Source organism: Neovison vison, chromosome 13, assembly GCF_020171115.1.
Source record: "Neovison vison isolate M4711 chromosome 13, ASM_NN_V1, whole genome shotgun sequence".
Lineage (NCBI taxonomy): Eukaryota > Metazoa > Chordata > Mammalia > Carnivora > Mustelidae > Neogale > Neogale vison.
The window spans coordinates 128,633,726-128,656,826 of record NC_058103.1 but is presented as its reverse complement, the minus strand read 5'-3'; the positions used below and the strand labels follow the sequence as shown (position 1 = coordinate 128,656,826).

At 38.8% G+C, this 23,101-nt stretch overlaps 1 protein-coding gene across 1 annotated transcript in view; it reads left to right on the top strand.

Annotated features, from left to right (window-relative positions):
- The window catches only part of OCA2 (OCA2 melanosomal transmembrane protein), a 442,782-nt gene that overhangs the window by 51,783 nt on the left and 367,898 nt on the right, over positions 1-23,101 (top strand). The window contains exon 3 of the mRNA XM_044230697.1: positions 22,663-22,761. Coding sequence (XP_044086632.1) covers positions 22,663-22,761 — 99 coding nt within the window. The remainder of the gene's footprint in view (positions 1-22,662; positions 22,762-23,101) is intronic.

The window sequence follows — 23,101 nt, the reverse complement described above, 5'->3', positions numbered from 1 at the left end:
ACAAGTCACATTGTTGTCCTTTCTCTCTTCATGCTGGCCAAAACTCCAGTGTTAGGACTTTTCACCTCCTTCACATTTGCCACACTGTGTCACCTGCCCCTATGGTCTTGACCATCTCCAAACCTCATTCACTTCTGAAATGTTACCTGCTCTGCCTGTGTCCTGTGTTTGGTGGGAACCAGTGCTCTGTGTCCACATCACTTGGGCAGTCAATAAGCCATGCCCCTCTTGTCCTAGGCTTATGTATTTGATATTACTCCTATGGGTGAATCCAGGGCTTTTTTTTTTCCTCTTTGGAAGGGTTGACCATACTTCCCCACTGTCCTGAGTGTCTGTGTTCCGGGTGTATATTCAATTCTTCCTCATTAAGCCTCTCATACAGATGTTTGGTGAGAGCTTCCTAATTCCATGTACCTGCCTGACCCTGGACTCTATGGAAGGGCTGGTGCAATTGTTCATGTTCCTCCCCATCAAACCTCAGGACCCTGCTAAACCATATGGAACATTAAGGGCAGGTAGAATAGCCTGCTCCTCAGCTATGATTCTGGGGGGGCTTCAGAGGGTTGGCCTGCATGTTGGGTGGACTCCTTTATCCTGGACTTCACCTGGGCCCTATTCAACTTCCCAAGGACACACTGCACTGGTCTCACAGGAAAGAGGAGTTGTTGGCTCCTCTTCCTGGTGAGCACCTTCCTGGTGAGCACCCCCCTGATGCTTGGGGTACTGACAGGGTGGGTTTGGAGAGCACGCCTAAAGCTCCTCATAGATATGCAAGTTTGTTTTCTATTGATGTACTATTTTTTGAATAGCAATTCAATTGTCATAAAAGGCTTTGAAATGCCATTCATCTTGGTGTTTTTTGGAAGTCCCAGGGGAAAAACTCAGCCACCTAGGGCAGGGCATGGATAGAGAGATGTTCGAAACACCTAATCCCACCTACCCCACCCCACTAGGGGCCAAAGCCACTGGGAATCATGGGTCAGGGTGAGACTCTGAGGGTCCTGTGCAAGGGTGACCTTCTGAGGAAATGGAGGGACACTTCTGACTTATGCCAGAAAAATTTCAGGGGTAGGAAGCTATGCGGAATGAGGAAGAGCTGTGCTGGGAATCCAGGTTTGAGGTAGGTCTGAGAGAGACGTGAACTTTCTGTGGATTGAGTGTGCATAGCTGGAAACCAGATGTGCAAGGCTGGAGATTCACTTGCCCACTAGGACCACCAGGGGGCCTGCAGTCTCAAGTATGACTAGGGGGAATGCTGGAGAGCTGGAGGTGACCTGCAGGTGAGCTTGGACATCTCTCACCCTTGTTTTTAAGCTGTCCTCCTTGTTTTATGTCTCAATTTCTATATTATCCTTTTGTCCCAATTTTAAAAAGATTTTTATTCTTTTTTATTTATTTATTTATTTATTTATTTATTTCCAATTTATTTATTTTCAGAAAAACAGTATTCATTATTTTTTCACCACACCCAGTGCTCCATGCAAGCTGTGCCCTCTATAATACCCACCACCTGGTACCCCAACCTCCCACCCCCCCGCCACTTCAAACCCCTCAGATTGTTCTTCAGAGTCCATAGTCTCTCACGGTTCACCTCCCCTTCCAATTTACCCAAAAGCACATACCCTCCCCAATGTCCATAACCCTACCCCCCTTCTCCCAACCCCCCTCCCCCCAGCAACCCACAGTTTGTTTCGTGAGATTAAGAGTCACTTATGGTTTGTCTCCCTCCCTATCTAGCCAAGCTACTTTAAGTGGTCTAATTTCTGTCACTCAGGCCAGGAGAGGGTTGTAGTGTGACACACTAATGGGATGAAAGAAGCGTGACATCCTCTAGGTCAGGCTGCTGAAGTAATGTCAGTGCTTTCTTGTCTCTCTGACTCTGATATCTCCTAAGACATTCTTCTTCCTAGGAGAGTGAAGGTGAGCTGGTGGCCATGGTGGCTTTCCCTGGCTCACTCACAGGGCAGCTTCCTGGTGATACTTCCTCATAAGAGGTGGACACCCACATTATGAGGATGAACGGTACCAATGATGATAGCGGGTATACTGGTAATGAAGCAGCTGTGGCTGCAAGTCTCTCAAAACAGCATTTTTTGGTGATTTTATGATGTTACTGTACTTTCATATGCATCTTAACTTAGGTGATTAGACAACTGCCTTTGGATCTGATTTTTGAGAGTGGAATCCCATTTAAAATTTTCATTTCTATCTATGTCTTAAAACTTGACTCTATTTTGAAGACTAACCTTCAGTTCTCTGTGTGAAGCTTCATCTAGCAGTTCTTGTGGGAAGTCCTCTGGTATCCCTCTGTCTGTTTTTTTACACTTTTACTTTGTGTTATGCTTGTTTATGATGGAGATTTACCTGCTCAATTAGGGGATGGGCCAACCAACTCAATTTTCATTATCCCCTTCCCAGAACAGTGCCTGGGTTAATACTCACAAAAGAACAACTGTAGGCTATTATGAAATACAGAATTCCAAAATTTATTATTTCTTAGTTTGGAATTTTGTCTATGCTTGTGAGCTTTCTTAATTTGAGGCATATACATCTGTGAAAAATGGAGAAATAGTATTGTAACATTTCATAGTATTATTATTTGCCTTGCATCTATTCATAGTTTATAGAGTATATGATAGGATGGAATTATTTAGGGGGTTTATGGATTTATTTTCATGTTCTCCAATCAACTCTTACTGATTGCTATCTTTAACTGGAAGATTAACATTTGGTCAATTAGCCCTAAGGCCAACAGTGCTGGTAGTTAGAATGAAGTTGGGCCCTGTATGATTCCAAGTTTAGAAGGGTCATGAACAGCCTATCAGCAAAGGCCTAATTATTTTTCTATGTGAATGTACTGTAATTAGAACACAGCTGTGAGAGTTGGTAGTTTACAAGTGTCTAATGAGCTATTTCCTTCCCCACTCACATTAGTTGGGGAGTTAATTGGGTCCATCTGGTGTATAATCCACAGTATCCTTGATAACTGTGATTTTATAAGCCTGTGGCAGACTTGGACTCTGGATTCACAAGGGGAGCTTTGGTGCCTGAGCTCAAAGAAGAACTGTAGTGAAGTTCAGGAAGGGTGCTGCTGAGCTGGGCAGGAGACTGCTTTGTAGGATTCTGCTGCAGGAGCTGAATCTTAGGGCTCACAGGGAGCAGCAGAGTGTGAATGGTCCAGGCCATTCATCATCCGGCCAGTATCTGAGATCCTGTTCCTGAGAGCAGTCCCAGTGCAGTTGGGTCACTGGGCATCAGATAAGAGGTCTCTCTCCATTTCCATCAGGCAAGAGGGGTTAGGCAGCTACAGAAGTCTGGCTTTTATTCTCAGAATGCATTCTGGAACATTCTGCAGAATGGTGTGCCGGAGAATACACAGCTGTGGGAAAGGTAGCGTGGGTCACACCTGGGGACGTGTGGACCAGAGCTGACAGAAACCGCGCAATCCTCACATGAGCAGGCCCTGCCTGCCCTCTGCTGGCAGGTGCCCCTAAAGTCCCAGCTTGTGTGTGTCCACCCTTCAGAGGCTACTCTGGAGCTTGGCCTCCTCCTTCCCAGGAAGGTTCTGGAAATATTTGCTTCTGTGATCAGGTTTATCCGAATTAAAAATAAGATAGGATCCAGCGAAGCCTCAAGGCGGGGGGATGGGGGGAGATGGACAAATGTCTTCGCCGATTTTTCAACCACACTTGTTGCTTGCCTAGAGAGTTTAACATACTGGAAAGTGGTCGTGCTGGCAGACGGCGAGCTAGGTTGTCTAAGCCGTTCTCCCTTTCCTTGGGATGTCAGCGCACCGCTACGACTTTCTCTGTCTGTAAGACCTGCCGGATCACCTCACATCTCTTCTGGGGAGACTCCACAAGCGTCCACAGACCCCACACTGTCCTGCCTTAAGTCGTGTGTGCCTCCTTGCAGGCGCGCTACGTCCGCAGAGGGCTCCCTCCTGCCTCGACCCCTCCAGTAGAGGCCCCGGCTGGCTGTGCTACCTCCACGCCAGGTCCGAGGTCTACTCCGCTGTGGGCATGAGCCTGGCAGAGCCCAGGACACTGCGCCATGGGTGGAGCTGAGCTTGCATCCGGCTTGGAGCCTCTGTGCCAGGTTCTGCAGGACTGACACCAAGGAGGACCTGTTGGGAGGCGGGGTGGGTGGGTGGGTGGTGGTGGTGGATAGGACAGGGGCTAGGGGCAGGATGGGAGAGAGATGGAACTGGATGGGGCTGGATGAGGCCGGGTTCAGGGCCAGCATCAGTTGCGTTGTATCTCCAGCGCTGCTCCTCCCCTGCACCGCCCAAGGTGTTTGTCTGCATGGAACACATCTGTGTGATGGGTGTGGATCTAAGACCTTAGTACAGAAATAACCTCATTGCTTTATTTTTCAGCGTTACCCATTTTTAGCTACTCAGTTTTCTGCAGAGCTACTTACTCTGTTATCTTCTCACCTAGGAGATGGGTATAAAAATGCTAGTTTATATAAGTTACAAGGTTTAAATTAGTTTTTAAAATAGTTTTCCTTGTGTTGCAATATATAACATAAAAGTTGCCATTTTAACCTTTTTTAAGTATACAACTACTTGTATACTTAAGTGATACTAATTACATGTGTGCAACCATCACCACTATCTAATTCTAAAACATTTTTATCTCTCTCCACAGGAGCTCTGTATCCAGTAAGGAGCAACTCTCCCTCCTCACTCCCTGGCCCCCAGTACCTCTAATCTACCTTCCATCTCTAATGAATTTATCTATTCCAGATATTCCATATAAGTGAAATCAAGCAATATTTGTCCATTTGTGTCTGGATTATTTACTTAGTAACAATATATTTTTTTCAAAGTTCATCTATGTTGTAGCATGTATTAGAACTTCCTTTTTATGGGCAATTAACAGTCTATTGTATGAATACAAATTTTGTTTATTCATTCATCTACCTACCTGTAGACACCTGGGCTCTTTCCACATTTTGGCTATTGTGAATAATGTTGCAATGAACATTGTCATACAGTTATCTGTTTGCATCCCTGTTTTCAATTATCTTGGATATCTACCGAGCAGAATTGCTGGGTTAAATAGTAACTTATATTTGACTTTTTGAAGATCCGCCAAAATACTTTTTACAAATATTCCACACTTTATATTACCATTTGTAATGTATTTGGGCTCCAGTTTCTCCGTTACTTGCCAACATCGATTATTTTCTGTCCTTTTGATTTTAGCCATCCTTTTGGGTGTGAAGTGATATCTCATTGTGGTTTTGATTTGCCTTTCTTTAATGATGTTGAGAGTCTTTTCCTGTGCTTCTATCTTCTTTGGAGAAATGTCCATTCAAGTCCTTTGCCCATTTAAAAATTGGGTTGTCTTTTGTTAAGTTGTAGGAGTTCTTTATATATTCAGGGTATTAAATCAGATATATATGAGTCAAACAATTTATCCCATTAAATAGGTTGTCTTTTCAATTTCTTGATAGTGTTCTTTGATGCACAGAGAAGCATTTTTTTAAATTTGTTTTTTACAGTTTTACTGAGATACAACTGACACAGAATTTAATTTTGATGAAGTCCAATTATCTGTTTTTTTTCTTTTCATGCTTTCAGTGTCATATCTAAGAGTCCATTGCCAAATCTAAGGTCATGTGGATTTACCTCCATGTTTTTTCTAGGAGTTTTATGGTTTTATCTAAATATATGCTCAATTTTGAGTTATTTTATAAGGTATAAGAGATCCAACTTTATTCTTTTGCATGTGAGAATCTAGTTGTCTTAGCCCCATTTATTGAAAAGACTGTTCATTCTCTATTCAATAGTCTTGACACTGTTGTGGAAAATCAATTGGCCATAAATTATGGGTTTATTTCTGGATTCTTAATTTTATCCCATTAAGTTTATATGTCTATCCTTATACCAGTACCACACTGTTTATAATACTGTAGCTTTGTAGTAAGTTTTGAAATCAGGAAATCTGAGTGCTGAAACTTTGTTCTTTTTCAAGGTGTTTTGGGTTTTTTGGAGCTCCTTGAGATTGCATGAGTTTGAGGACTGGCTTTTCCATTTCTGCAGAAATGGCCATGGGAACTTTGATAGAGATTGTATTGAATCTGTAGATTGTTTTAGTAGATTGTAGTATTTCTTTTAAAGATTTTATTTTATTTATTTGACAGAGGGAGACACAGCAAGAGAGGGGACACAAACAAGGCAGTGGGAAGGGGAGAAGTAGGCTTCCCGCCGAGCATGGAACCTGATGTGGGGCTCAACCCCAGGACCTTGGAATCGTGACCTGAGCCAAAGGCTCAGATGCTTAATGACTGAGCCACCCAGGCATTCATGCCTTAGGGAGAACTGACATTTTAGCGTTATTAAGTATTTCTAGCCATGAACATGAGATGTCTTTCCATTTATTTAAGTCTTTTTAATTTTTTTCAGCTATGTTTTGAAGTTTCCAGTAAACAAATCTTTCACCTCCTTGGTTAAATTTATTTCATTAATTAATGAATCATTTAATTTAATTAACCATTAAATTAATTATTAAATTTATTATTAGATAAATTTATTTTATTCTTTTGGTTACTATTGTAAATGGAATCATGTTAATTTATTTTTCAGATTGTTCATTGCTGGTATGGAGAAATACAATACACTTTTGTGTTGCTATTTCACTTGCAACTTGCTAAATTCATTTGTTAGCTTTAGTAGTTTTCCTATGAAACAATTTTTTTTGGGGGATTTTCTATATGTAGGATCATAGGATCATATCATCTGCAAATGTAGATAGTTTTACTTTCTCCTTTCCAATTTGAATGTTTTTAATTCTTGCCTAATTGCTTTGGCTAGAACTTCCAGTACAGTGTTGAACAACAGTGGTGAAAACAGGCATTCTTGATTTGTTCCTGATCTTAGCAGGGAAGCTTTCAGTCTTCTCCCATTGAATTTGATGTTAGCTGTGTGTTTTTCACAAATTCTTTTTACCATATGAGAGAAGTTCCCTTCTATTCCTAGTTTTCTGAGTGTTCTTCCTTCTCCCAGAGAACTTATGCTTAAGATGGAAGATGACAAGAAGACATAACCACTGGGGAACAGTGGCTGAGACCATGTTGTTCCCTAGAGACTGTTAAAGCTAAAAGGATTTTGTGCTCCCTTGCTCCAGCGCTTGCTGGGAGCCCCCCCCCCCCCCCCCCCCCCCCCCCCCCCGTCAGTCTCACAAAACAAACTGAGGGTTGCTGGGGGGAGGGGGGTTGGGAGAAGGGGGATGGGATTATGGACACTGGGGAGGGTATGTGCTTTGCTGAGTGCTGTGAAGTGTGTAAACCTGGTGATTCACAGACCTGATAAAAATATATGTTTATAAAAAATTAAAAATTTAAAAAAAATCTAAAAGGAGATGTATTTTGGAAAGATTTGAGGATGATACCCTGAGCAGATGTTGATACCATGCTGGAGAGTATGAGATTCATCTTCTGTGCCAGTGTTTCTCACAGTGTGGTACTATTTCAAAATCCCTTGGGTGTTGTAAAAATATAGCTCCCTGAGCTATCCACTTTTCTGAATCAGAATCTGTAGGATAGGGTCATGGGAAATTGTCTTGAAGCAGAGTCCCAGAGGGTTTTCTTGTAGGCTTACAGTTGGAAGCACTGTCACAGAGGAAGAGAATGGAATGAGAATGGCAGGAGGAGGATGTGTTGGCAGACTTGAGAATGGGAATCTAACACCCTTGGAATTTTCCTGATAATTCTAGGACCCCAGAGTTTAAGAAGAGGGCGATAAGAGGGAAACTTCAGCAAGTAGATTTTAGGAGCACACTAATCATTTGTAGGCATGCTGATTTGAAGTGTGAGCATGGCCAGACCATATTGTTGTCTATACTGGGTTGGGAGACATAGCTGTGGCAGCATCCCATCTATTGTGCTTAGATGCATGGGAGATGCTAAAACATGCTAGTTTCTCTCACCCCATGGAATGGATGGCTTTCCCTGGCTCTAATCATGTGAGTTGTTATAGCTGATCTTGTCCCTCTATCTTAAGCTTGGTGCAATGCTAGGTATTGTTCTCATGGTATAGTTGAGGGGTAGATATATAAACAAGTATGCAAAGTGTGCAGTAAGTGACACAACAGAGGGGAGTGCAAAGTACAGCAAGGGCAGGAGTGGGGTGAGCTCCAGTTCTCCTGGAGGAAAATGGATCTACACAAAGGAACGAAGAGTGCTAAGAATGTAAATGGTTTTAGTCAATATGTATATTTCTTCTTATTGTCTTTAAAAGATAATAATTTAAGAAATTAAAAATAGAGCTTCCCTATGACCCTGCAATTGCACTCCTGGGTATTTACCCCAAAGATACAGATGTCGTGAAAAGAAGGGCCATCTGTACCCCAATGTTTATAGCAGCAATGGCCACAGTCGCCAAACTATGGAAAGAACCAAGATGCCCTTCAACGGATGAATGGATAAGGAAGATGTGGTCCATATACACTATGGAGTATTATGCCTCCATCAGAAAGGACGAATATCCAACTTTTGTAGCAACATGGACGGGACTGGAAGAGATTATGCTGAGTGAAATCAGTCAAGCAGAGAGAGTCAATTATCATATGGTTTCACTCATTTGTGGAGCATAACCAATAGCATGGAGGACAAGGGGCGTTAGAGAGTAGTAGGGAATTTGGGTAAATTGGAAGGGGAGGTGAACCATGAGAGACTATGGACTCTGAAAAACAGTCTGAGGGGTTTGAAGTTGTGGGGGGGTGGGAGGTTGGGGTACCAGGTGGTGGGTATTATAGAGGGCACAGCTTGCATGGAGCACTGGGTGTGGTGAAAAAATAATGAATACTGTTTTTCTGAAAATAAATAAATTGGGAAAAAAAAAGTAATTCAAGCAAAACAAAAAAAATAATAAAAATGCAGTACATGTTTTATAACACATGTAAAAGTATGAAAACAATAGCACAAAGGTTGGGAAGAAAGAAAGGGGAGCATATTTTAAGTGTACCTTTGTGCATTATAGATGTATATAGTTATGAATACAAATATTAGTATTTTATGTTAGAGAGGAACAGGTATAATACATTTTTAACTTAGACTGTAAGAAGCTAAAGATGTATATTGTAAATCCTAAGGCAACAACTAAACTAACAAGTAATTATAGCAAATAAGCCAGCTACAAAAGGAATAATATGGATCATACAGAATACTCAGTTACTGCAAAATAAGGCAGAAAAAGAGAAAAAGGGAGCAAGGAATAGATGAATAAATAGAAAACAAATAGCAAGATGGTATATTTAAACCTAAATATGCAATAATCACATTATATGAGAATGGACTGAATACCTTATGTATAAAGGAACCCACTTTATTTATTTATTTTAAGATTTTATTTATTTATTTGACAGACAGAGATCACAAGTAGGCAGAGAGGCAGGGAGGCGGGGAACAGGCTCCCTGCTGAGTAGAGAGTCTGACCCGGGGCTTGATCCCAGGACCCTGGGATCACTTTATGTTTTAAACAATATTTAATTAATTAGTTTATTTGAGAGAGAGAGAGAGAGCGAGAAAGAACAGAAGGAGAGGGGGAGGGAGAAGCAGACTCCCCACTGTGCAAGGAGCCCAACACAGGGCTTCATCCCAAGACCCTGAGATCATGACCTGAGCTGAAACTTAACTGACTGAGTCACTCAGGCACCCCTAAAAGAACCCACTTTAAATATAAAAGCACAGATAGGTTAAAAGTAAAAAGAGGGAAAAAAACATACAATACTAAAATGGATACAAGAAAAGTAGAGTGGCTATATTAATATTAGAACAAGTGGATTATAGAGGAAAGAATATTACTAGGAATAAAGATGGCCATGTCATAAAGGGGTAATCTATCAAAAGGGCATAATACTTTCAAAAAAATAATAATTTTTTAAAGACTTTATTATTTGTGTGAGAGAGGGGGAGAGAGAGAGAGAGAGTGAGAGAAAATGAGTGGGCAGAGGGAGAGGCAGAAACAGGTTCCCTGCTGAGCAGGGAGCTAGATGAGGGCCTGATCCCAGGACACTGGGATCATGACCTGAGTTGAAGGCAGAGGGTTAACTGACCAAGCCACCCAGGTGCCCCAAAAGGGGCATGGACTTAAGAAGAGCTATGGCATTTATGAAGCAAAAAGTGATAGATCACAAGAAGAAATAGATAAACCCGAAATCATAGTTGGAGATTCCAGGACCTTCTCTCATTAATTGATGGAACCCCTGAAGTCTGGAATTATTCAAATGTATGTCACACACAGGGGAGATAATTGTGGTGTATAGAGAAATTTGGCACAGTCCATCATTCTCTGTGATGTTTCTAATCCATGTGTCTGCTCTAGGCCACCAGGATGAGTATCTCCTCTATCCAGGCAGTTTTCTAAGAAGAGCTTAGGAAATAGACTAAAATATGTTGCCAGCAGGGTCTATCTAGGAACATGAGATAGGGACTAAATATGCCATGTACACTTGAATATCTTGTTGATTTCAAATTAAAGGTAGGTCAGAAAAGTTTGTTAAAAATAGCCTTCCTTTTTCTTATATGAGATATCACTGCTGAGCATATGGTATACATGCACACACAGTATCAAAAATATTAACAAAAAGTATAAAATGGTCTTCCAGAGAGCTGTCTAACCCATCAAAATAATAATGATCTTATGTTTCATATGGAAATATATTAAGACACTTACAGTTAATCTGTATTCCCATTAACAATGCTGATTTTTTTTTTTTATCCTTGGACTCACACATTCATTGGTCTACCTGGGAAAAGATGACTATGAAAGAAAAAAATCTAGCTTTTTTCTCAGGGCCTATACTCCTTTCATTAACGTGAGGTCTTATATCATTTCCCTTGAAAACACACAAGTCTCTCTGATTTGTTTTGGGAGGAGTATACTTTTGTTTTTTTAGGTAATAGAATAGAAATGACTTATCTCTTTAAAAACCAGACTTGTCATAAGCCTATCCAATGTTAATGATGTATTTTCTGAATTTTCCAGCCAATTGAAGTGAATGTTAGTCTGATTTCCTCTCACAGGTTTTTTTCTGATTAAAAAAATCTTCCCAAAACGGATTTTTTTGCTTATTTGGTTGAGATTTTAACACTTTTTATACTGCAGTGAATTTTCCAAATGGAAGTCTTTCCCATTCCAACCATCTGCTTTGAAAAAAGGGATTGCATCTTTTATGTTCAAAGTATTACTTAGCCCAAGGACCAGCACTTCTATCTTGCTACATTTGTGTTAACCCTGGAAAAAATGGGCACCAGTCTTTTTTTATTGTAATTTTTTGGGGGGCATATACTGAACAATCACCATCTTCTGCTGCAAGGTGGCTAAGGACAACCACGCATGCTTGGCTTTATTACTAATATGTCTACTTTGTATGCCTCACTGGGCCCAGTCACCACCTGACTGTTGCAAGCCCATCTTTTTAAACTACAAACCTGAACTGTAAACTGCAAAAATCACACCACCAAGCCAACTAGCTATTTGAACTATTTTCCTTGGGGGAAATAATTCAAATTGGATCTTAAATGCATCTGATTGTTTTTAATTCAAGTAAATCCTTAAATTGTCCTGGTAAACCTCTGTCAAAAAGACTTCCCCAAGCCTTTGGGTATCCTGTTAACCCTTTGTGTGATGAGTAATATCCATTCATATTTAACATTCTTGTGTTAACTGTATGTACACATATTATGGGAAAATTTTTAAACAGTATCTAGAAATTCTTTTTAATATCAAGTTGCACCATCTGTAGCAAAACTAGTTATTTAAACAAAGATTAACATGAACATTATTTTGGCAAACAGAAAGTGAAAGGACTATTTATTTATAAAGAATGAATTTTTAAAATTCCCTTTTTCTACTTCTGCATAATGTACAGGACCTCTTGGTTTGGTGACTCTTTTGAGACTTAAGTGGTTCTGTAATACCTATTTTCCCCTTTGGCTTGCTTGGTTTTAGGAGGCTTTTAAAAATAATTATTTCCTAGACTAACTAGGAATGATAAGTAGAAACAATCAGTTACTTGAAAATATCATGAGATACATATTTTAAATATATTATGAAAATATATTATTTTCATTCTCTATTTCAGGATATCAGTACAGCTTTCCATCTTACCATTTTTTGAATTCCAATTTTCTACCTGATCATCTCTATGTTATTTCTTTTCTGTGTATAACTTCCCTTCTGTTACAACTGATAAATTCATTTTTCCTTTTAAATAGTTATATGGGGGTGCCTGAGTGGCTCAGTTAGTGAAGCATCTGCCTTTGGCTCAGGTTGTGATCCCAAAGTCCTGGAATCAGGTCCCACTTTTGGCTCTCTGCTCAGCAGGGAGTCTGCTTCTCCTTCTCCCTCTGCTGTTTCTCTCTCTCTGTTAAATAAATAAATAAAATCTTTTAAAAAATAAAATAAAGTTAAATAAATAAAATCTTAAAAAAAAAAGAAAAGAAAAAGAAAACGGGTGCCTGGGTGGCTCAGTGGGTTAAGCCTCTGTCTTTGGCTCAGGTCATGAACTCAGGGTCCTGGGATTGAGCCTTACATCAGGCCTCTGCTCAATAGGGAGCCTGCTTCCCTCTTTCTCTCTGCCTGCCTCTCTGCCTGCATGTGATCTCTCTCTCTTTCAAATAAATAAATAAAATCTTTTAAAAAAATAAAATAAAGTAGTTATATGCAACTGATAAATTATTGAACACCGCATCTGAAACTAATGATTTACTGTATGTTGACTGATTGAATTTAAATAAAAATAAAATAAAATAGCATGTAATATTTCATGTAGACAAAATAATATATGTGATGTGTCAGTAAGTTACTTTTTAATCCCCCATGATCTTCTTCATTATTTCTTATATTCCACATTTGAGTGAATATCGGTAAGTTATGAAGTTTAATTTTCATAAACCAGTTGGCACCTCTTTTGCCTGATCCCTTTGCTTCCTAATACAGGGACTACTTCCTGGAACTTTGTATTTATAATTCCTCTGTGTGTGTGTTTGTGTATACACATCTCTCTCTCTCTCTCTCTCCCCATCTCTTTATTTATTCTATCTAAAACCATGTAAAAGGATCCTAAACAAGCTTATTTTTAAGCTTTATAGAAGTTACATCTTACACGTATTCCGTGAATTCCTTTCTTCACTCAACATTATGTACCTAGCACTTACCCATATTGCTTTGTTTAGCTGTAGTACATCCAGTTACACTGCTGTGTAAAATTTCATCTGTATGAATATTCTATTTCATGTTGATTTTGTATCTTCCAACTTTGCTGAATTTGAATTTATTAGTTCTAACAGTTGTGTGTGTGTGCATGCACGTGTGTATAATCTTTAGAATATTCTACATATAAGATCATGTCATCTGTGAACAGAGATAATTTTATGCATTTCTTTCCAATTTGGATGCATTTTATTTCTTTTTCTTGCCTAATTGATCTGGCTAGAGCTTTCAGTACTACACTGATTAGAAGCAAAACAGGTATTCTCAAATTATTCTTCATCTTAAAGGGAAATCTTTCAGTATTTCACCTTTGGGTATGATGTTAGCTGTTTTTTATAGCTTTTATTGTGTTGTAGTTTCCTTTTATTCTCAATTGCCGAATTTTTTATAAGGAAAGTGTGTTGAATTTTGTCATATACTTTTCTGCATCAATAGATGATCATGTGTTTTTTCCTTCACTCTGTTAATGTGTGTTTCATCAATTGATTTTCATATTTTGAACCATCCTCAAATACCAGGAATTAATTCCCCTTGGTCATAGTGTATAATCCTTTTAATATGCTGCTGAACTGACTTGCTAGTATTTTGCTGAGAATTTTTTGCATCAGTATTCACCAGGGATATTGGTCTGTGGTTTTCTGCTCTTGTAGTGTCTTTGATATCAAGGTAATGCTAACCTCACTGAATAAGTGTCCCCTCTTTTTCAGTTTTTTAAGAGTGTTTGAGGAGGTGATGTTACTCCTTCCTTAAACCTTTGGTAGAGTGCATCAGCCAAGCAATCTGGTTCAGGGCTTTTTGTTGTTGTTGGGAAGTTTGTTTGTTTATTTTTTATTTTAAAATTTTATTTATTTTTTTAAGTTTCTTTTCAGTGTTCCAGAATTCATTGTTTATGTACCACACCTAGTGCTCCATGTAATACATGTTGGGAGGTTTTTGATTACTGATTCTATTTCTTTTTTTTTTAATTAAATTTATTTATTTTCAGCATAACAGTATTCATTATTTTTTCACCACACCCAGAGCTCCATGCAATCCGTGCCTTCTATAATACCCACCACCTGGTACCCCAACCTCCCACCCACCCCCCGCCACTTCAAACCCCTCAGATTGTTTTTCAGAGTCCATAGTCTCTCATGATTCACCTCCCCTTCCAATTTTCCCCAACTCCCTTCTCCTCTAACTCCCCATGTCCTCCATGCTATTTGTTATGCTCCACAAATAAGTGAAACCATATGATAATTGACTCTTTCTAAGGCCATACCACCCTGAACGTGCCCGATCTCGTCTGATTCTATTTCTTAATAGTTGTAGGTCTATTCAGATTTTTCTTTTTTTTTCATTATCAGTGTTGGTAGGTTGTGTATAGCTAGGAGTTTACCCATTTTGTCTAGGTTATCCAATTTGTTAACATATAATCATTAAAACTATGCTCTTGTAATCCTTTTTTTCCCCTGTAAAATGGTAGTAATATTCCTGCTCTCATTTCTGATTTTAGTGATTTGAGTTTCTCTCTTTTTTCCTTAGTCAATCTAGCTAAAGATGTGTCAATTTTATTGATCTTTGTAAAGAACCTACTTTTGGTTTTACTGATTTTCTCTATAGCTTTTCTCATCTTTATTTTATTAGTCACCTCTCTCATATTTATTTTCTTACTTCTTTGAGATTTTGGGTTTAGTTTATTTTTCACTTTCAATTTTTTTAAGGTATAAATTTAGGTTGTTGATTTGAGATCTTTCTTCTGTTTAAATGTAAATACTTACAGCTCTAAGTGTCCCTCTTAGTACTGCTTTCGGTTCATCCTATAAATTTTGGTATGTTGCGTTTTCATTGTCATTTGTCTCAGGGCATTTGTCTTAAACTGTATTAGTTCTCTAGGGCTGCCATAACAAAATGACATGGAAAGGGCATTTTAAACAACAGAAATTTATTTCCTCATAGTTCTGGAGGCTATAAGTCCAAGATCACAGTGCTGGCAAGGTCAGTTGCCTCAAATGCCTCTCTCCTTGGCATGCAGATGGCTGCCTTCCTATTGCCCCTACACACTGTTATTGTACATGAATCTTTGGTGTCTCTTTCTGTATCAAATTTCCTCTTCTTACAAGGACAGTAGTCAAATTGGATTAGAATCCACCCTAATGACCTCATCTAACTTAATCACCTATTTAAAGATAACTCCAAACACAGTTATATATAAGGTACTGGGGGTTAAAATGACAGATGCTGGCGAGGATGCGGAGAAAGGGGAACCCTCCTACACTGTTGGTGGGAATGCAAGCTGGTGCAACCACTCTGGAAAACAGCATGGAGGTTCCTCAGAATGTTGAAAATAGAACTGCCCTATGACCCAGCAATTGCACTACTGGGTATTTACCCTAAAGATACAAACGTAGTGATCCAAAGGGGCACGTGCACCCGAATGTTTATAGCAGCAATGTCCACAATAGCCAAACTATGGAAAGAACCTAGATGTCCATCAACAGATGAATGGATCAAGAAGATGTGGTATATATACACAATGGAATACTATGCAGCCATCAAAAGAAACGAAATCTTGCCATTTGTGACAACATGGATGGAACTAGAGCGTATCATGCTTAGCGAAATAAGTCAAGCGGAGAAAGACAACTATCATATGATCTCCCTGATATGAGGAAGTGGTGATGCAACATGGGGGCTTAAGTGGGTAGGAGAAGAGTCCATGAAACAAGATGGGATAGGGAGGGAGACAAACCATAAGTGACCCTTAATCTCACGAAACAAACTGTGGGTTACTGGGGGGAGGGGGGTTGGGAGAAGGGGGGTGAGGTTATGGACATTGGGGAGGGTATGTGCTTTTGGGTAAATTGGAAGGGGAGGTGAACCATGAGAGACTATGGACTCTGAAAAACAATCTGAGGGGTTTGAAGTGGCGGGGGGGTGGGAGGTTGGGGTACCAGGTGGTGGGTATTATAGAAGGCACGGCTTGCATGGAGCACTGGGTGCGGTGAAAAAATAATGAATACTGTTTTTCTGAAAATAAATAAATTGGAAAAAAAAACTTCAACGTATGAGGGGCTTTTTTGGTTGGAGGGCATACACAATTCAGCCCACAGAAGATATTTTCTAATTTCCCTTGTGATTTCTTCTTTCACCCATTGGTTGGTTGAGTGTTTGGTTTAATTTTCATATATTTGTGAATTTTTCAGTTTTTCTTTTGCTATTGATTTAAATAGCAATAAATTGGAAATTTAGGGAATTTCTATTCCCTATAGCTATAAAATAGCTATAAAATAGCTATAAAACTAGCTATAAAACTAGCTATAAAATAGATATTTTATTGATTTGCTATTGATTTAAAAATAGTTAATTTTACTATGATCAGAAAAGATACATTGTATTATTCCAGTCTTTTAAAATTTATTAAAACTGGTTTCATGGCATAACATATGGTCTATCTTGGCAAATGTTACATATGTACTAGAGAGAAATGTATAATTTTGCTGTTGTTGGGTGGATTGCTCTCTGTAGGTTTTTAAGGTCCAGTTGGTCTATAGTGTAGTGTGAGGCCTCCAGATCCATATGTATCTTTTGTTTGATTTCTAACCATTATTGAGAGTGGGACATTGAAGTCTCTAGCCATTATTGTGGAACTATCTATCCCTTCAATTATGTCAGTTGTCTGCCTCATATCTTTTGGAGCTCTGATGTTTGGTGTATATTATTTACAATTGTTATTGACAGCATATAGTTGAGTCATATTTTTTGTTTTGTTTTGTTTTGTTTCTGTTTTAATCCCTTTGATTAAATGCCTTTTGATTGATGAGTTTAGTATATTGGTATTTAAGGTTATCATTCATAAAAACAGAACTACTTTTGGCATTTTGTTTTTATGTTTTCTGTTTTGTCCCTCATTTCCTTCATTACTGCCTTCCTCCTTTACTGCCTTCCTTTATGTTTAGTTGACTTTTGTAGTGACATGTTTTGATTCCCTTCTCATTTTCTTGGTGTATGTTTTATTATATTTTCTTTGTGTTTACAGTGACAATTAGGTATGACATTCTAAAGTTATAACAACTTAATTTGAATTGATACCAACTTAACTTCAACTGCATACAAAAATTCTGCTTCTATATAGTTCTGCAGCCCTTTGTTATCGATATGACAAATTACATTTTTCTACATTGTGTACCCATTATCATAGATTTATAATTTTTTTATGGACTTATTTTTTTTTAAAGATTTTGTTTATTTATTTGACAGACAGATTACATGTAGGCAGAGAGGCAGGCAGAGAGAGAGAAGGAAGCAGGCTCCAATGCGGGGCTCGATCCCAGGACCCTGAGATCATGACCTGAGCCGAAGGCAGAGGCTTAACCCACTGAGCCACCCAGGCGCCCCTGGACTTATTTTTTTAAATCTTGCAGAAAATAACTAGTGGTGTATTAGGCTGAGGAAGTGGGAAACAGTCTTCATGATTACAACTGATTATAGACATTGTCTCTGAGCAGCCTGAGCTATATGTTCTCTTTTTTGCAGTTAAATAAACTTAAAAGCCCAGTTATGCTTGCAGAGAACAAGGATAGTTTCTCTGAAGCTCTGTGTATATCTGGGTGAGAAATCACAGTTTCCTCCCAAATCTTCTAAAAAATGGCACATGAGTGGGTGGCAGGTTTGCTGCTCACTTTCCTTCCTCAGATCTGCTTTCTGTCAATGGACACACTTGGCTGTTGTCCGGGTGATCACTTTTGGGGAAAATCCAGCTTTTCCTAGCCTGCTGGTTTGCTTTTTTCCTTCTGGAAAGGTATCTTGGACCAGTGAATCCAGGATAAAATAGGCCAGAAACAAAAGTCAGAGATAGAGAGGGAAAGAGAGACAGAGGAAGGCAGTGGCATCATTTTGCACTCCTTGTTACTGGCTCTGGATTCCCTGCCAAGCAGAGCTGGCTTCTGTCCTGTATTGATGGTGTCTACATGATACAGAGATTGAGAAGGAATGAGATCAAACCTCTTTCTCTACACTGATGACCAAACCATTACCTCTCCAGCATGTTCTTTGCATTAATCATTGTCTCATATCTGGCCTTTAGAAATGTGAATCTTCTCAGAAGTGTTTATTAGGTATTTAATATTTTTAACATTCTTAGATACTTTTTTCCTTGATAAAATGACATAAGCACCATAGGACTACCCAGTGTTTGGATATAGAAAGAACTTGGGTGTCTGGAGCTAAGATAGCGGTTATAGACAGGTGAGGGCTGGGAGGTGTTGCAAACACACTGTATCCATCTTGCGGGTTGGCATAGATGGGTCTTATTTACAATCATGGCAGCAAGGTTTCTTGATAATGGTGGACCTGAATCAATTCTAGCTGTTTAAAATTTACTGCTTAAGGGGCAAGGGGTGTTAGAGAGGAGAAGGGAGTTGGGGTAAATTGGAAGGGGAGGTGAATCATGAGAGACTATGGACTCTGAAAAACAATCTGAGGGGTTTGAAGTGGCGGGGGAGTGGGAGGTTGGGGTACCAGGTGGTGGGTATTACAGAGGGCATGGATTGCATGGAGCTCTGGGTGTGGTGAAAAAATAATGAATACTGTTTTTCTGAAAATAAATAAATTGGAAAAAAATAAATAAATTGAAAAAATTTAAAAAAATGCCAAAAAGAAACCCAAAAAGTGTGTCATAAGCTCCTAAGACAGGTGTCACCCACATACGACCCATCTGTTTCTCCACAGATAAAACAAAATATTTAAAAATCAAAACAAAAAAAAATAAAAAAAAATAAAATGTGGCTAATACCCAGGGCTTTGGGACAAGGATTTGTTCTCTTCTATAACTGAAAGGCATAGTAAGGCTCTCTGTGGACCATAAGCATCAAGATACTTCTTGCCCAGTGACTCCAGTTCTAGGATTCTGTCCTATGAAACTTTTGGAGGCACATACAAAGACTTACCTACTAGGACTTTCGTAATGTTTGTTACTTATATTAGTAAAGAAGGTAGAAATTCCCTAAATTTCCAATAGCAGAGAATGGTTATGCTTAATATGGGGATCCACGTAATGGAATATGATGCTAACATGTAAATCACATTGTAGAATAACATTTAATAACACAGAAATGTTAATGACTTATCTAAGTTAAACAATGAGAGAACAAAGCAACTTATTTGTTTGAATGTATGTCTGGAAACTCATATATTTGAAGATGACTTTATTATTTTTTTATTATGTTCAATTAGCCAACATATAGTACATCATTAGTTTTAGAAGTAGTGTTCAACAATTTGTTAGTTGCATATAACATCAAGTGCTACTTTAAAACTATTCATTTATATGTAGAAAACTAAAGATTGAAAGGAAGTTCTTTATTTTTTATTTTTTAGCTCTTTACTTAAATTCCACTTAGTTAACAAACTAATATTCTCAATATAGTAATTGAGAATATGTAATATTCTCAATATAGCAATTCAACACTTCCACACAACACCTGGTGCTCCTCATGACAAGGGCACCCCTTAATCTCCATCACCTATGTCACCCATCCCCCCAGCCACCTCCCCTCTGGTAACCATCTATAGATAAGCTTGTATCTTTGAAATACAGAATTATATATAATAATTTTATCCCTTATCCTCTTCTGTAGTTTCCAAATTATTCAAATAAGTATTGCCTGCTTATAAGTTTATAGGCATATATGAATTTTACACATGTATACACAGAGTTGTTGAGACACTAGGAAAATAGACACTTGAATTTTGTGAATTTTGACAACAACCTGGGCTTAGATATGAAGTCAGAGAAATGTCAATGAGATTTTTTTTTCAGAAGGAAAAAAGTTCAGGAATAATATAGATCTCATTAATATTTTCTACCTTAATTAAGTCAGAAAGAAAAATCACTGTGAAATACGTTTCTTGGGTAATCCTGAATCTTCTCTATATGCAGTTTGTGAGTTTTCTATCTTCCAGGACAGAAGGTCCGGGATCCTGTGAAGTAATTTGGTCTGAAGCCCTCTCTGAGCCTCCCTTCTTTGCAAAAATGAAATGGACTGGGAACAATCGAAAATAATGCCTGGACAATGTAAAATTAAATTTAAATTTGGAATAGCCTGAAGCCTTTGGGAAATTTCCTAGCAAAACTAATTTTATTTTTGGCTCTTTAGAATCATAACTAAATATTAAAAAGCTTAGAAACTACTTCCTATATACTTAACTACAATTATAAAATACTGTGTGTAAACAAAGTGCAATAGAAATGTTAAAAAATGAAATCAGCCAGATGTGTTCACCTCAGAGAAAATAAAATGGACTTTTGACTTTTCCCCATTTTTGATTTTTTCCTTCGTGGCCGTAAGGTAAATTCTCAGCATTGCACAATGTGGCACTGCCATGAGCTTTGCTGAGAGCCTGTGGATAATGCTTTATAAGGAGCAAGGCCCCTCCACTCTCTTGAACATGCTCTGCTCTTCAGAGGGTAGGTGGTATTTCTGAGCACATTATTGATCTGATAATGATTTACAAAACTGTTTCATGGAGTCAAAAAGGCAACTCATGCAAATAAGTTATGATTACTGGGATTAAACGAATTCATTAAGTATTTAAGCACTGACATTGAACAGGGTACCAGTCAAGGTACCCGATAAAACAAGATGGAAATATCATGGCAGCCATTCATAAGAGGCTCACAGTGTTATAGAAATAATTGAATTGAATTGAAGCCAAACTATGCTTACCATTTATATCTCCTAATTTAGTATGACTCACTTTAGTGAGTTTTTCCTTTTAATCCACATTATACAGATGAGAAAATGGAAGCTCAGAGTGCTTAAATAATGTGAGTGAGGTCTCAGTAACAGTCACCTTTCCCAGGAATGCTATCTAACAGACCACCTCAGGGAGTAATGGAAAACACTGGTTATTAGTTGACTCATTGAGACATTTATCTAAATGTGCCTAAGGCCTTTCTTCATTTACAGTTATGAGACATGAAAAATTTAAAACCCAACTGTTTCAGCCAGTTTGAACAGCTAACAGTTAAAGTGTGTAAATTATTAAATCACTCAAGTGGAATTCATCTTCCATCTTTGCTCTCATGTGTGCTAGTTAGGACATATATTCTATACCTTGTTCTCTGCTGTGCTCTTCTTCCTGGCTATTTAAGCTCCTGAAGACAGAGTCCTCTCTTATCTGTGTTCCCCAGTAAAGTATGCAGGGCTGCCCAGAGGTGTACTCAGAGAACACATTGCTGGCCCAAGACAGACTCCCTTCCAGGCTCTGGTGTGGAATGGTAGGTGTTGTTGGGCACAGCTCAGGGCCCTGGTTTTATCCACCCATGAGACCAGAGTCTTATTGTCTGTTGTCACAGGTGCATGCTGGAATGAAAGGAGAAAGAGGGTGGAAATATATTTTTTTCCTTTCTCTGCCTTTACTGTTATTGTCCCTGGTGAGTGTTTCACGGCATCCACAGCAGCTCTGTGTGGCCTGGGATCCTTTAGGAAAGGCAATGTATTTGTGTGAAAAATGACATATTCCCAACAGTTAATAATGAAAATTATTTCTGCAGCTTTTTTTTCCAATTTATTTATTTTCAGAAAAACAGTATTCATTATTTTTTCACCACACCCAGTGCTCCATGCAAGCCGTGCCCTCTATAATACCCACCACCTGGTACCCCAACCTCCTACCCCCCCGCCACTTCAAACCCCTCAGACTGTTTTTCAGAGTCCATAGTCTCTCATGGTTCACCTCCCCTTCCAATTGCTGGTTGCTTTTAAACATCACGTGTCCTTGAATGAGGACCATATATGTTTGTGGGCTCTCTTGAGCTCCTGATTTATGGTAGCTCTTCCTCTAGTGCAGGCCAGCACCAGTGGAGGGGGTGTCCCTATAGTGTGAAGCTTTGCTTTGTTTCACTTGTGGCTTCCATCCCCATAAGAGATCCATCGTTGCCATTTTATCATTTCATTTTGACCCCGTGGGTGCTGAGTTTTGCTGGTCTTCAATGGGGAGCCAGTAGGATTTTTTTTTTCCAGTAGCATATTTTAAATGTATGATATTTAAATACTGTGATCTTAGGAAGTAGAATTTTCCAAGTATAGAAAGGCCCATCAGACTCTGAACAATTTTCTCCATGAAAAGTTCTGCATGGAATTGCAAAGCCTGAAAGTATTAATCCTACAGTGTCTGGTTTCTTATGTGTTTCTGTTTTGCATTGCCAACCTGGTTTATGCTGGCGAGGAGAGTTGTTTCTTTTTTTCTTCTCTTTTCTTTCTTTCTTTTTTTTTTTTTTTAGGAAGTTGTTTCTAATGGTCTTTTTTAAACTATAGCTTTTTACAATTCAGTTATAACTTATGTAAAATTTATCACTGAATTTCAGGCACGTTTTGGATATAGCCCCAATTACCAGTGAACACTTCCACCATTTTTTGTGTTAGTGATCCTTTTTCCTTCACTGTGTCTTTCAGGTCTCACTCTTCTTTACCTCAGTTCTTCAGCTCCAGGTCAAAAGACCCCTATTTTACAGAAAACACCCCTTTGCTGAGAAATTCCTCACAAGAGAAAAGGTGAGTTTCCCCCCAACCCACTTGTAAAATAAGAAATCTCTGAGAATTGTCCTTGGCATTTATGTTGGAGAATTTCTCCCCAAGAAGTGAATTTTCACCTGACATATTGTTTGGTCTCTGCCAGATCCTTGTCAGTTCAGTGTAGTATACATTCATGATTCTAGTAGTTGTAGTCTATAGCTTGTGAATTTCCTTGAGCATATCCCCGTTCCCTTAAATAACACGTGTACACATTCATGCATGTACACAGCTCTGATGGGCCATCTTACCAGGCCAGGGATTCTGAGCTGGGTGAGGAAGACACAGTCCAGAGTTATTTTTTGTTGTAACAGCTGGAGCA